This window comes from Oryza brachyantha, chromosome 11 (assembly GCF_000231095.2).
Source record: "Oryza brachyantha chromosome 11, ObraRS2, whole genome shotgun sequence".
Lineage (NCBI taxonomy): Eukaryota > Viridiplantae > Streptophyta > Magnoliopsida > Poales > Poaceae > Oryza > Oryza brachyantha.
Genome location: NC_023173.2, coordinates 13427722 through 13442705, shown reverse-complemented (window position 1 = coordinate 13442705; position 14984 = coordinate 13427722). Strand labels below are relative to the sequence as shown.

The window sequence follows — 14984 nt, the reverse complement described above, 5'->3', positions numbered from 1 at the left end:
TAAAAAACCATTTTGGTTCACCGTTTTCTACTGTTCAAATATAAAGACGGCATTTCAAGTAAAATGGAGTCGACAAAATCGCTCACGGAGGTTATCTGGTTCAGCCAAGCCAGTTCGGGTTAGTATGACCGCGAGGCGAGCCACGCCCTCGGTCGGACGCAATCACCGGGAAAACGCCCAAAAAACCCAGCGAAAACGCCCAAAAAGAACCCCGCGACCCGCGCGCCTCTCTCCCCACGCGGCACAACCGCCTCCGCTTTCGCTGCTCGCTCTGCCTCGCACCCCCGCGGCCGCGCCCGCCGACTCGGCGAGAGATCACTACACAAAACACAAGCGAGCAGTGCGACTCCCTTGGTCTTTTCCGCTTTAAAACACCCGCGTCCGCGCGCCGCTCACGGGGGCAGAGCAAGACTTGCGGCGGGGAGGAGGAGGAGGAGGATGGCGGCGTCGGAGACCGCGCCGTTCGGCGTCTCGGCGGCGGCGGCGGCGGCGTCAGCCAAGGGCGGCGGCGGGGGAGGGGGCGCGGGGAGGGCGCACGGCCACATGGTGATGGCGGCGCGGGTGCACGACGCGCTCGTCTTCGCGGCGGGCGCGGTGGGGGCCATCCTCGTGCTACTCGCCACGGCGTCGTTCCTGTCGCCCCTGCCCGTGACCAACCTCGTCGCGTTCCGATCCCCGGTCTCGGTCGCCTCCGCAGCGCTCGGGCTCGGCGCCGACGACGTGGGGGCGAACGGCGGGCCGGACGCGGCCGGGAGGACGTTCTACGACGACTCGAGGGTGTCGTACGCCGTGGGGGTCGGGGGCGGGAGGGGGATCGCGCGGTGGGACGCGAGGCGGGAGGAGTGGATGCGGCTGCGGTACCCGCGCGGGCTCAACGCGACGGCGGCCGGGAGGGAGCGGGTGGTGATGGTGTCCGGCTCGCAGGCGCCGCCCTGCCGCGGCGACGGCGGCGACCACCTGCTGCTCCGGTTCCTCAAGAACAAGGTCGACTACTGCCGCCTCCACGGCATCGAGCTCTTCTACAACAACGCGCTGCTCCAGCCCCGGATGCTCGCCTACTGGGCCAAGATCCCCGCTGTGCGCGCTGCCATGCTCGCCCACCCGGACGCCGAGTGGGTCTGGTGGGTCGACGCCGACGCCATCTTCACCGACATGGACTTCTCCCTCCCGCTCGACAGGTACAAGGACCACAACCTCGTCGTCTACGGCTGGAACAAGGAGGTGTACGGCGAGCGGTCGTGGGTCGGGCTCAACGCCGGCGTCTTCCTCATCCGAAACTGCCAGTGGTCGCTCGACTTCATGGACGCGTGGGCGCGCATGGGCCCGGCCTCGCCGGAGTACGCCAAGTGGGGGAACGTGCTCCACGACACGCTCCAGGGGAAGTCCGACCACGAGTCCGACGACCAGTCGGCGCTCGTCTACCTCCTCTCCGAGCACGAGGAGAAGTGGGGGAGCAAGACCATCCTCGAGCTGGGGTACTACTTCCAGGGGTACTGGGTGGAGATCGTCGACCGGCTCGACGGCATCGCGGCGAGGTACGAGTCCGCCGAGCGGAGGCCCGGCGCGGCCGCCAAGGCGCTCCGGCGGCGGCACGCGGAGCGGGAGCACCTGCGGTACGCGGAGGCGAGGAACGCGGCGATGAGGAGCGCCATACCGGGCCCGGCCGGCGGCGGGCAGACCGGGTGGCGGCGGCCGTTCATGACGCACTTCACCGGGTGCCAGCCGTGCGGCGGCAAGCCGAACAAGATCTACTCGAAGAAGAGCTGCGCCGACGGGATGAACCGCGCGCTCAACTTCGCCGACGACCAGGTGCTCCGCGCGTACGGATTCCGCCACAAGGACCCGCTCTCCGACGAAGTGCGCCCGCTGCCGTTCGACTACCCCGCCGCCCAGTGACTCGGCTGCAGCGGCGCCGGCGCCGGCGCCGCCGGCCTTGGCCTGGACGCGCGCCTAGTTCGTTTTCTTTTTCTCTCATTACAGTAAAAAAATATATGAAAATCATCGATAATAGTAGGGACAGATAAATCTATCCAAATTTGCATTTTCACCTCAAATCTCTCCTGTTTTTCATCTTTCTTGTACCGTCATTTACTTCTTTTCTAAAGTAGAATATATGTGATCTTCATAATATAGTTGGATTTGAGATGGAATAGAATCTTCATTTTGCTTGTTAAGATGGTGAAAGAGATGTGACTGTTGCATTGCCGATGCCAAAATGCCGACGCTCTTGATTTTCAATTTGGATACATGTTTGATTAGAAAACAGTTAGTGTTAATGAGCACCGACAGTTCGGATCTTCAACATCGAGAGGAAGTATTACAAAACCGTTGCTCATGGATCAAGCCACAAACTGCTCTGCCGACAAAAGTTTTGGATCAATTGAAAGGCAGATCTGATCTTAGATTAATATTGCAATGCGTTTAAATAACCTTATAACCGGAGATGGTCGTTTAGTTTTTTCATGTAAAAAACTAAACGATATATTTGTAAAAAATAAAATAATTTGTGAAATAAATTATATATATATATATATAGCTTTCTGAAAGTTAAGGTTGGAAATAAACTTTAGTAAAAAAATTTCAAAATCAATTTCAAAATTAAGAATAAAATAAATTTCAAAGTTATGGCTGGAGTAAGCATCTAACAAAAGTTAAAAAATGGAGTAACAGTCTGTTTAAGGTTTGGAACAGAGAAAGATTCCGTACTGACAAAGGTGGTGAAGAGAAAAGTAAGGGGGTGTTTATTTTCTTCCTCCGACTTTTTTTTTCTATGTCACGTTGTTTGGATATTAATTAAAAGTATTAAATATAGATTATTAATAAAACTCACCTCATACTCTCTGGATTATTTCGTGAGACGAATCTATTGAGCCTATTAGTCCATGATTAGTGAATATGATGCTATAGTAAACAATTGTTAATCGTAGATTAATTAGGCTTAAAAAATATGTCTAATGAATTAGCCTTTATTTATACAATTAGTTTTGTTATCAGTTGATATTTAATATTTTTAATTAACATCCAAACATTCAATTTGACATGAGACAAAAAAAAGTGCATTAGATTTATAAGTTATTTGAACATATTATAGACAAGTTGCTGCCACCTAATATTAATAACTCTATTTTGCTAGTACTAAATTAAATTCATTAATAGTGCGGTTTTGTGAAATTTTTGAATCATAATACCCACTTTTACATTACAGTGTCAAAATCAGTGTGGTTTTATGTGACTTGGACTCTAAGATATATGGTATTGTGAAATTCATTCTGAAAAGAAATGAGATTAAGGGCCTGTTCTAATTTGAGTTTTGCGCTGAGCTACTTCAAAGTGTTAAGTGGTTTGTTTCGTATGAAAACTTTGTATACATAAGCTGGTTTAAAGAAATCGAATAAATTAAAATTTTAAGTTTATAATAATTAGTACTATACCTAATTTATAATTTAAGATTTTTTAGTATTATTTAGATTAATATAGATGATATTTTTTATGTTAGTGAAAAGGCCTCAACAGCATGTTCCCAAATGCTGACACTGACAATTCTGGAGTTAGGGGAACAGAACCATCGTCCAGCCGCAATTTGCTCGCCGACAAAAGATGGGAGACACCAGTGCACTGTAAACATATTTTAAGAAAATAAGAGAATAGATAGAAGAGCACTGGACTACAGATTTATATCTAGCTATAGCACAGACTCCAATACACAATGTGTGTATGACAGGTAGGATATAGTAGTTATGTTTTATAGATAATTATTATATAAATTGACTATTAAATTAACTATAGATGAATTGAAGCTAATAACTGACTACTTGTCTGTAGGGTTCTCGTGCTTGATTCTAGGAGGAATCACTGAAATCTTATCCAAACAGGAAATGGCTTTAGGTTCAAACGATTCTAACCTTTTACACAGATATGCTCACTGGTACGTAAGCTTAATAACACGTAGAATCTGTATGCCAGTCTACACTGCTACGGATGATCTTATTTCTTGCTTAACGAGATGGATTGTTCAATCAAAGCAAATCAACATTAATAGCTGTTGATCAAGTTGACGTCCTAGACTCTGGCCGCGTTAATTCCCGGCTAACTAAACCAGATTACTTTGTTTTTTACCTGTATGATTTTTGAACTGCTAAATAAGAAATTTTTTAATAAAATTTTATATAGATAAGTTGATATTAAAAATCATATTAATCTAATTTTTTAAAAGTTTTATAGCTAATAATTAATAATCATATATTAATTTATTTCTATGTTTTTCATGTCAAATGGTTTGTCCAACCAGAGAACAGTGCGAAAGAACGGTAGGATCGTTTGCTTTGGAGAAACGATGAGAAATGAGGCCTAATCTTGATCGCTTAGAAATTCAGCAGGGATCCCAATAGGGATTGGCTCTCCCAAAACGTAGCCTTGTGAGGTTGGCCAAGTGGTGAGTTAATTTACACAGGTCCAACAAGAAGGCCTACAAACAACCAATGTAAGAAGCAATACAGTGTGCGGCGTACAGTGTAGATAAGATGGTCAATATTGCGCCACAGCCGCCACTCTAGCCATTGTTGTCATTCTATGTCATGGTCCATGGGTTTATTGGATCTAAAATACTGAACGGTATATTTATAAATGAAAAGGAATATAAGAATAAAATTTTTATACACATGATCTTATTGATCTAAAAGCTAATATTGGAAAATAAACTTATGTGAAAACCTCAAAATCAACTCTAAATTTAAAGTTAAAAATTTAAATTTTAGCCTATAAGTATAAGCAGAAGCAAAAAAATTAGGGAACTAAATTCATATTAACTACTCCAAATTATACACAATGAACTATCAAAAAATTCAAGAATTCATGGGTTATATATATTAGTGTATAAAAGCAAATGTTCTAAAATAAACTACATAAAACAACTCTGCATATCAACTTTAAAATTAATTTTCAAAATTTGGATCATGCTTATAAGCTGTTGTCAAAATGATTGGGATGTTTCATTTTTATGTTTTTATGTTACAGAAAACGCCTCAAAACTGTGTTGCCAAGTGCTGACAATGACAATTCTGGCGTTAGGGGAGCAGAATTCTCGCCGACGAAAGACGAGAGACATTAGGTTTCTTATTCTAGATGAAGATGAGATATGAAAGATTATTTGATATCTATTTTATAGTATAAAAATTGCTGCAAAGTTAAAATTCTACTTTAGAGTAAGATGATTAATTAATTAATTTATATATATATATTGTAAATATATACATTTAGTAGTCTGGAAAACGTGTGCTTAAAAGATAAATAATAGTCTAGAAAAGTCGCAGCATTAGTGCACTTGTATTAGTTAACGAGATGGAGGGTCTAATCAAATGCAAATCAACACTGACAGCTGTTGATCAAGTTGACGTCCTAGGCGGAATGGTAGGTTGGTTTACTTGGGAGAAACGATGTCAAATGAGTCCTAATCTTGATCGCATTGAAATTCGGCAGGGATCCCAATGGGGATTGGCTCTCCCATATGGGGCCGTCCAGTTGGCCAAATGATGAATTAATTACACAAAGTCCACCAAGAGGGCCTACAAACAGCCATTGCATGAATGGATAATGAAACAGTTGTTGTGCTTCTCTGTTCTAGACCCATACACTCATCCTTTTTTATAAGTTGGTTCTTTCAAAAACTTATTTTAAAACTAGATAAAAAAAACTTTAATAAAAAATAAGTCGTTAGCTCAGTGTTGCACCAACCACTTTAGCGTTGATATCATGCCAACGTGTCGTCCGAGTCGATCCCCTGCCGATGTGGCGGGACCTCAGGTCATTCTCTTTGGTGCAGAGCACCTAAGCTCAATGCCAAGCATGATGCCGCTGAGCTCTGAGACTTAGTCACTCGCAACTGGGCTGCGGAACACTGCTCCTATATTGGACGGCCCGCAAGCATTGAGACGAAAAAAGTCGTTGCAAAAAGTTGTTCGGTATCAACCCATCCAGCTTTGCTCCCGTGTTGGGCGCTAGGGTGTCAGCGCCAACATATTTGGTGCTAAAGTCCTATAGCTCGGTGCATGGTATATGGCACTGATGTTTGGCCTCCAAGAAGGGAGTTGGCTACTCCATACCTAGCCTTGACCTATCAAAATACCAAACAATCAACCACATACATGCACAACCAAAATATAGCATAATTCAAAATCATCCACATGCATCGGAAATACCCCCAAAATCATCCACACACCATAATCCAAAATCATCCACGTGAGTCACATCCCAAAATCATCAGCACACCTTAATCCATAACCATCCTCCACATGCATAGACATCAATCCATACACATGAACTTTGATACATCCATCCACATTCATAGGTTCACATATCCAAACTTAGGTTTATCCATAGGTAATGCATCGATACAGATTTGTCCAGTAGGTTCTAAGATACGTTATACCTACATGCTCAACAAAAATGTGGGAAACATTGGGGAAATTAAGGTTTTTAGAGGAGATTTACCTTACACATCAATCTACAAAGAATGCCCATGAAATAACCTTTCGATTTGAGGGAGATTTATATTTTAGGAGTAGAGGAGAGAAGGCGACACGGTAGCTAAAATCCTAGCCGAGATGAGTAAAAGGTAAGAATACAAGGTTGTGTGGCTCGACTACGAGTTTATGAGCACTACCTCAACGCCAAAAAGGTTGGCATTGAGCCGACTGACATCAACGCCAACATCCTTGGCGCTAAGCTTACTTCAAAAGGACCAATTTATTAAAAAAATGGTAGATTCTTAGTAGGTTCCAAATTCACATTAACTACTCCAAATTGTATATACTGAACTATAATAGTGTTTTTGGTTTTTAAGATGATGTGATACAAGATAAGATGAGATGGTGTTGGGACGAGGGACTGTCCCTATTTTTGTATTTCAGATAGAACTATAGTAAATGAGTTACTTTTAGTTTTGTTCATCTTCATTGATTGTCATTGTTTTTTATTTGTGTAAACTTTATACATATAAAGAAGTATAAAATAAGTACCGTCTCCGCGCGACCGTGCGCTAATTAGACTTTTCGCCTGCCCGAGCCATGCTAGACCCATCACTGTTTGTTCATGTCAGGCTGACACATTAAGGTCCGGCCCTTTTAGCTACGAGAATGACTAGCCTACGGAATCCCGCTACAATACGGGATATTTAATGATTAAAATCTGGCACGCCGCATGTCGCTTGCCTGCCCGCATGTCCGCCATCGCCACGTGTCGCCTGCTTCCGTCATCGCTCGCACCCACCCGCCTCTGCCATCGCCACGTGTTGCCGCCTCCACCGTCGTCTGCCCGCCTCTGCCGTCGTATGTCTGCCCCCGCCGACGTCGCACTCTCACCGCAGCATGTCGCATGCCTTCATCGCCTTCGCGCTCAGATGCGCCTCACGTTACCAGCGTGTAGCTGGTACCAGATGATACCACTGGTGTGATACCAGTTGGTATCATTTGGTATCATAGCGTCACATGACAAGGGAAGCTCAAAAAGATGCATGTATCACATGGTACCAGGTGGTAACAAGCGGTACTATATGGTTCTAAGTGGTATCATATGTTGGTATATGGAACAAGTGTTGATACCACTTAGTATCGCAAGGTATCATAGGATACCAGATGATACCATCAGGTATCATTCCGTATGAAATTTGGTATCAGTAATTACTTTATGGTATCACATCATATCAAAATGTATCGTCTAATTTTAACATGTATACACATGTTATAATTTTTACACTAGATGATATTGTACTGATAGTTGTTGATATCACTTAGTACCAATAAGTATCAGATGATACCAGATGATAATTGATGATATCAACCGCTGCCGTCAACGACGACTCCACCGCCTCCTACCGCTACTCCTCCGGCGGTCATTGTGTTCGGCCAAGACACACCGCCACGCCCCCCATAGCGTAGTACACTCTGCAGTAACCAGCAGCTACTCGTGATTAGCAAGAGTCTCTTTCATCTTGTCTCTTGTGTCTTGATTTCAACACTTTAAAATAAAAACAGTACATGACAGGTCGTCATTAACTAAGAGTAAACAAAAGAAAAACACAAAAAGAAAAAAAACTTTATTAACTGTCCCGTCCGAACGGAACACCGTTCCATAGATTTTCCGTTTAGCTACGTCTGATGGCTCACAGTTTCCGCAGCCACTCGTTTCGTTTGCCACCCGAAAATAAATCCACCGTATATACATGTACATACAAATTCTTTTAAAGAAAGGAAAATCACATCGATTTTATTTTAACTTTTTTTCTTCCCGGATTCCCACGCATCTAACTGAATTAATTAACGACGTGTGACGTCAGATGCTTCGCGCGAGCACACGTGTCGTCGGCGGCGGCCGCCGGCGAGCCCTCATGGCCTCCTCCTCCCTCCTCGCCGCCTTCTCCTCCTCCTCCTCCTCCGCCTCCGGTCTCCCGCCCAAGCCCCGCCCTCCCGCCTCCGCCTCCGCCTCCGTGCCCGCGCGGCCGCGGTGGTTCCGTCGCCTCACGCTCGCCCGGGCCGCCGCGGGCCGGGACCCGGAGACGGAGCCGCCGGCGGCGCCCCCGGAGGAGGCCGAGAGGAGGTCGCTCGCGGTGAGGACGGGGGAGCTGTTCCTGGGCCTGGCGGCGCTGCTGGTGCGCGCGGGAAGGGGCGGGGCGGCGGCGGTGGAGGAGGTGGAGGCGAGGGACGGGGTGGTGTGGGAGCAGCGGCCCGAGGACGTGGAGGCGGAGCGGCGGCGGCGGGAGCTGACCAGCCCCGGGTTCAGCTTCTCCGCCGCCGGGCTGCTCTTCCCCTACCACCTCGGCGTCGCGCAGTGCCTCATCGACAGGGGCTACCTCACGGTGCGCGCCTCCCCATCTCTCTATGACTCTTATCTCAATCTCTTCCATGCGAATTCATGCTTGATAGAGCTAAAGCAATTATACTAACTCTCTAGATGAAATTGTGGCTAACAAGGAGTAACAACAATAATTATTCAGGAAAAAAAGAGTAACAACAATAATTATTCAGGAAAAAAGAGTAACAACAATCGAATTTCCACTGGTGTCCTTAGTTAAGTAATTGGAGTAACTTGTTGGTCGCATGAATCGCTAGAACTCTCAATTTTTATGCTACTTTCTAGGTGGTAACACTGACGATTATTGTTGTGCATGGAAATTATGAGTTTTGAATTCCTATATCGATGTGAGTTTAGGACTTATGTGTGATTATTGTTTTGAGTAAGCTTTCTTATTGTTTCTTTATCTTGGAATTACATTAGGAGAGAACTCCGTTAGCTGGTTCATCAGCTGGTGCCATAATCTGTGCAGTGATTGCATCTGGGAACACAATGCAAGATGCTCTGCAAGTGACCAAGGATCTAGCTGATAACTGCCGGAGCAAAGGGACTGCCTTCCGTCTTGGGGTAACTTTTCTGCTTCCATTTATTGTCTACTTTTAATTATACTTGTGGGCAACTTGTGAGTTTCCTTACTGTGTAAATTATACCCAACTATATGTGTGATAGATCATTGAGTTCTTTATGATCAATTTGCCAACTATGTTTGGAATTTGCAATATGTTTGTTTATACTGTAATAATTCAAGATTATGTTCATCTTTTTCCTCTTCTAGAAAAATATTTGCAGAAAATTGTGGTGAGTAACGTGATGTATCCTTTGAAAAATATGCTGAATATCATATACATATGTCAATCAAGTACTAAGTAGTTCATGTGCTGGATTACTGAATTTTGAAAGGTTCTGAACCTTGTAATCTTGTGCACTTGTGCAGGCTGTACTCAAGGACGTTCTGGACAGGTTTCTTCCAGATGATCTGCACATTAGGTGCAATGGAAGGATTCGTGGTAAGCTTCATACTGTTCAACCATTGCCTATCTTGCTATCTATTTTTGCTATGTTTATATTCTGCTACATTAATTTCTGACAAGTAACTGGGTTTGGTCATTTAAGAACACTTAATTTCTTCTGATCAGTTGCTATTACTCGGTTGTCCTGGAGGCCTAGGGGCTTGCTGGTTGACCAATTCGACTCAAAAGAAGATGTAATTAGTGCGGTTATTACATCCTCCTTTATTCCTGGGTAAGATTCATGTTATTCTCTTCCCTAATAGTGTATGCATCTTTTATCAATTCATCTGTAATAACTTCAAGAACTATTGGTGTCTTCTTTTCAGATACTTAGCTCCCAGGCCTGCAACGTTCTTTCGTAACAGGCTCTGCATTGATGGGGGCCTTACATTGTTTATGCCACCCACATCTGCTTCTGAAACAGTATGACATAACTTTTTTTGTTCCTGCAAAATTATTCTGATCACTACATATTTGAGGTCTCTTATGTGCTGCACATGTGTGAACTTAGTAGTTTTCGCTGCTGTGAGATCTTGTGCTCCTTAGCATAAAACATTTCACTCACTCTCCATTAATACAATTGAAATTCGTAATGCTATGTGTCCATGGAGTTATACGAATGAGTTTGAAAATTCCAATATAGGGATACATTAGATGTGATTTATCTATGATATTTGATAGCATTGTGATGTGTTCATGTACTAAACGATAAGATCTGTATAAATGGGATTTACTTCTCAAATTTATACATTCTTTTCTTTTGTTTATACTTGACACTGAACATAACTATCTTTAGCTAGAACATGGTCTATCTTTTCTTTTCTTTTCTTTTCTTTTTTTTGTTTTTTTAGTCCAGGCAATTTCATAAGTTCCGCAAGAAAATTTGAAAGTGCAATCCTGAAGTCAAATGCTTCTCCTTCTGTATGGCTGTGTGCAAGTTGGCCTACCTTCATACAAAATACACTTATGAGTTGAGGGCATGTCTGTTTTCAAAGTATTCTACCATGTTTGAGCTGTTTTTTCAACAATTCACGTTTTATAATGGCAGAATCATCAGGGTGCACTACAAACTACTTTGTATACATATTTTTGATGCATACAACATGGTAATGCGGTGCTGCCTGTTCTGGAATGCTGATTACTGACACTATTCCTACAATTTGTAGGTTCGAATTTGTGCATTCCCAGCCAGCCGACTAGGATTGGAAGGGATTGGTATTAGTCCAGACTGCAATCCAGAGAACAGAGCTAACCCTCGACAGGTTGCTCACCTTCAAAATGTACAAGTTTTGCAACTCACTATTATTTACTATGTTACTTACTCTCGATTCTCAAATCAATTACAGCTGTTTAACTGGGCCCTGGAACCTGCTGAAGATGAAGTTCTCGACAAATTATATGAGCTTGGATATCAGGACGCGGCTGTATGGGCTGACCAGAGGCCAGTTGAGTTGATTGTTAAGAATGAACAACCACTCCCCGTCACAGATTGAAACGACATCAACAAGACCCTGACTTCTTGAACCTTATTTGGTTCTCTCGAAAGCTAACATCTCCATCAGTTTGACCTTGCTGTGCCCATGGAAATCTGTAACATAAGTACATAACTGCATCAACTGTATTTTGTTCTACCCCAGATTTTGTTTGCTCTAGGCTACCAGTTCAATACTTCAGTGGTTTGTAAAGTGTAACTACAACCATGCAAGCGGGTACTGTCTTACTGGTGCCTTTGCCATAGGTATCATTTGATCCTGCATTGTAAGGAAGAGCAGATTTTGTCAGTAATCAGTAAAATTTTGTTACAAGATGTGCTGATACTAATATTGAGCATTCGTTTATGATTAACTTGGAGAAGCAGTGAAAAGAGGAACTTAGGATTGGATGTTTACAGTGGAATGTAGGTTAGCAAGTAGCCCATTACTAAATCCGAAAACAAACGGATCGCTCCATTTTATTAGCAGTCCATGTTTGGGGTATGCGCAGTCAAAGGGTGATAAATTTGATGATTTGAGACTTCGTTCGTTGGCTAATTGTTCATGTGAAACTATCTGAGTCAATGACAGTAGGTCACGATATCAAATAATCGAACCTCAATCTTAGAGTATCAAAAAAAACTAAATCCCTAGCATGGTACAACTTGGTTTCAAAAATTTCTGAAATTATGGGAACCCCTGCAATATGACCTATTTGGTCGAAATTTTCAGATTTTGGTGAATTTGTTCGAAATTCAAATTATTACGGACCAAAAAAGGAGTGTTTTTGCCAAAAAAAAAATCCCGACACATATGTTTCCATCGGAAACCATTAGATTCGTATTGCACGGTCCGGATCGAGTAGCGGAGAGAAGGCAGGGTATATTTTCAGAATAGTCCTTGCCAATGCTCGTTTATTGCCATCGCGGCCTCGTCGTGTTCCCAACGGCGAACTCCTCGGCACGGCGGCGGCCTCCGGCGAGCCCCTCGCTGCTGTTGCGCGCGCGTACCGCCGGCGGCGCCAAGTGCAGCTGCTCAGTGGTGGTGGTTGTTGTTGGGGAGCTCCGAGCTTGTGGAGGCCACCGCCTGTTGCCGCCGCCGCGTCCTCGTCCCCAACCAGAACCACGGCGGCGCGGTGAGCAGATTGGGAATCACCCTCCCCCCCCCCACCCCCCACCTATCTCTCGTCGGGCCGTAGGGGGGATCGATGTTCACGAACGCGCAGCGCCAGGTCGAGCGGACCGGCCGCCACGGAACCCCGAGAGACCAGCACCTTCAGGTTGGTTTCCTTGCTCGCGTGAGCTTTTTATTTTTAAAATTATGGAAGAATCGATCAATTTCTCCCTGCAAATGCTCGCTCTGATTAGATGTTACTCCGCCTCGTCAGGATCTCGTGACCCAGTTCCAGGAGTCCACGGATGAAGGTCGGCTACATCCTAGTATTAAATTTATCACCATTCATGAGATGGACACTCGTTGTCAGGATGCCTCAGATATTTATGAAAATCAGCACAGTGGTTCAATTAGGAAGAAAAATAATAATTCGAATTATGGTAGCTAGTAGAGCAAGTTCATCAGTTCATGGACGCCGCGGATTGCATGGGATTGAATCAATGCTCATTAGACATTGTTCATCAATGCTGTGTTATTTCAGAGTCCAAGGAGAGGATTGTTGCAAACTTGGCAAACTTCGCCTATGACCCTTACAACTATGCCTTTATGCGCCAGGTTGCTGTTTAACCCACTTGTTCCTTATGAACAGTTGAGAAGCACTCATACTCAGTAATTTGTCTACCTGTTTTGCTTTCTCAGCTGAACATTCTTGAATTGTTCTTGGACTGCATTACAGAGCCAAACGAACGGCTTATCGAATTTGGCATTGGTGGAATCTGTAATTCTTGCGCCGGTGAGCAATTCAATACCATGAAATCCCTATTTCCCCTTTTGATGTACCCACTCTTTTAATCTTGTTTCCAACAAAATTGCTTTTGTTCAAATCCTAATGTTTTGTTTGCATATGACAGATCCAGCAAATTGCTCGGTCATTACACAATGTGGTGGAATTCCGTTGGTTATACAATGCTTATCAAGCCCAGTGAAGAATACCGTTAGTATTTCTGAAGCTTATAACAACATTACAACTCGAATGCTATCCAATTACTGAAATGAAGTTTTGTTCTTTTGAAAGAGTAGTTTTCTTATTCATTCCTCACTTCTCTCTAGTTTTTTTTACGAATAATTCCATTTCAACAATATAACAGGTGAACTATGCACTTGGGGCTTTGTATTATCTGTGCAACCCTTCGACAAAGAAAGATATTCTGAAACCAGAGGTACTTAGGGCAGTAAGAGAGTATGCTGCAGCTGGAGATGTTAATGCCAGCTTTAGCAATCTGGCAAACGCTTTCCTGGACAAGCATGTCAACTCATGACCTTTGGTTCAGAATTATAGAAGGTAGGGCCTCTAGATGCCATTTGCTAGCATGAGATTTGTTGCTCAAAGCCTCAAAGTTCAAACTGCTTACAGTTTCTCATTTTGAACCTAAGTAACTAGTGGGAGACCTGATTTCATTTGTATAAACAGGGAGTTACAGAAACATGCCACAACTCGCAACACAGGACAGAACAAACCATTCTAGAGAGGGATGAAATATCAGAGGCGGTCTCACCCTGAGAATCTAGAGTCTGCTGCGAATTCCTTCAACTCTTTGTTCTTGACGAGAAAGTTACTTGGTGCCACAGAAGTTGCAACTTACAATTAGAGGTTGACCAGTGACTGTCATCTTCTCTCCTTGGCCTTGTACTTCTTTCATGCCTGTTTGTGCAGTTCCCAGTCGCGCCAGCATGATCTTTGCCATCTGCCTTTGCAAGGTTTGACGGCCGCAGCTAGAGATATTCCTGGTGTTTGTGAAGACAACGGTGTTTTTACTACTAGTAGGGAGTATTATTTTATCTATCTTGTGTACACAGATCAAGGCATCTAGCTATTGAAGAAAAATTCTTCACAAAAATCTGTTGATTTATCCCCATTTTTTCACTTATTCTTATACTTATAAGCCAAAATTTAAATTTAAAGTTGATTTTTTACTGAAGTTTATTTTTCAGTCTTGTCTTTTAAATCGCTAAGATTACGTAAATAAATTATTTATTCGTAAATTATTTTGTATTTATAGATATGTCATTTAACTTTTTTCGCCGAACATCCATCTTAACGTTAGAAAGATCAACATGTCTTAAATGCTTTGATGCCAGGTCTTGGAACCAAAAGCATGGAAGTAGATCGGATGCTTAGTGCCAGTGAAATAGTTATTGGAGTTTTGCATTTTATTTGATTGTTTGACCAAAAGGTATACTTTATTAATAAATTTTTACATACGTGTTCTTAACGTTCTAAAAAAAGAGTCAATGCTGAAAAATAAACTAAGACAAAAAATCTCAAAATTTACCCTAAATTTAAGGTTAAAATTCAAATTTTGACTTATCTATACTAATATAAAAAGGATGAGTTGTAATTTTTTATGGCCACACCAACAAATGTACACAAAATTTACTTGATCCATTTTACATCTAACGATCTAAAATAACTCTCTTGTAATCTACATGGGACACACCCCCTGACTACTCCACCAAAATCGCTCTGACTACACCAAAATCGTCC

At 43.3% G+C, this 14984-nt stretch overlaps 3 protein-coding genes across 3 annotated transcripts; all 3 read left to right on the top strand.

Moving 5' to 3' along the window:
* Positions 1-250: 250 nt before the first annotated feature.
* On the top strand, positions 251-2203 carry LOC102713778 (probable glycosyltransferase 6). Its single transcript, XM_006663450.3, has one exon. It carries the CDS (start codon positions 439-441, stop codon positions 1894-1896), a length of 1458 nt encoding a protein of 485 aa, XP_006663513.2. The 5' UTR covers positions 251-438; the 3' UTR covers positions 1897-2203.
* A 5898-nt stretch (positions 2204-8101) lies between these two features.
* Positions 8102-11661, top strand: LOC102707816 (patatin-like phospholipase domain-containing protein 4). Its single transcript, XM_006662927.3, has 7 exons — positions 8102-8848; positions 9268-9411; positions 9779-9851; positions 9981-10086; positions 10181-10277; positions 11021-11116; positions 11201-11661. Exons 1-7 carry the CDS (start codon positions 8330-8332, stop codon positions 11345-11347), a joined length of 1182 nt encoding a protein of 393 aa, XP_006662990.3. The 5' UTR covers positions 8102-8329; the 3' UTR covers positions 11348-11661.
* A 514-nt stretch (positions 11662-12175) lies between these two features.
* LOC107305272 (armadillo repeat-containing protein 7) lies at positions 12176-14381 on the top strand. Its single transcript, XM_015842403.2, has 7 exons — positions 12176-12605; positions 12714-12750; positions 12981-13054; positions 13139-13232; positions 13351-13433; positions 13588-13781; positions 13911-14381. The coding sequence occupies exons 1-6, from the start codon at positions 12534-12536 to the stop codon at positions 13756-13758; spliced, it is 531 nt and encodes a 176-aa protein (XP_015697889.1). The 5' UTR covers positions 12176-12533; the 3' UTR covers positions 13759-13781; positions 13911-14381.
* The last annotated feature ends 603 nt before the right edge of the window (positions 14382-14984 follow it).

Bases quoted from the DNA above. Each gene is read 5' to 3' on its own strand.
- LOC102713778 (XM_006663450.3), top strand. From the start codon at position 439: ATGGCGGCGTCGGAGACCGCGCCGTTCGGCGTCTCGGCGGCGGCGGCG.
- LOC102707816 (XM_006662927.3), top strand. From the start codon at position 8,330: ATGCTTCGCGCGAGCACACGTGTCGTCGGCGGCGGCCGCCGGCGAGCC. The intron at 9,412-9,778 runs GTAACTTTTCTG...GCACTTGTGCAG, and splicing joins GGACTGCCTTCCGTCTTGGG to GCTGTACTCAAGGACGTTCT. The intron at 11,117-11,200 runs GTTGCTCACCTT...AATCAATTACAG, and splicing joins ACAGAGCTAACCCTCGACAG to CTGTTTAACTGGGCCCTGGA.
- LOC107305272 (XM_015842403.2), top strand. From the start codon at position 12,534: ATGTTCACGAACGCGCAGCGCCAGGTCGAGCGGACCGGCCGCCACGGA. The intron at 12,606-12,713 runs GTTGGTTTCCTT...CCGCCTCGTCAG, and splicing joins CGAGAGACCAGCACCTTCAG to GATCTCGTGACCCAGTTCCA. The intron at 12,751-12,980 runs GTCGGCTACATC...GTGTTATTTCAG, and splicing joins CCAGGAGTCCACGGATGAAG to AGTCCAAGGAGAGGATTGTT.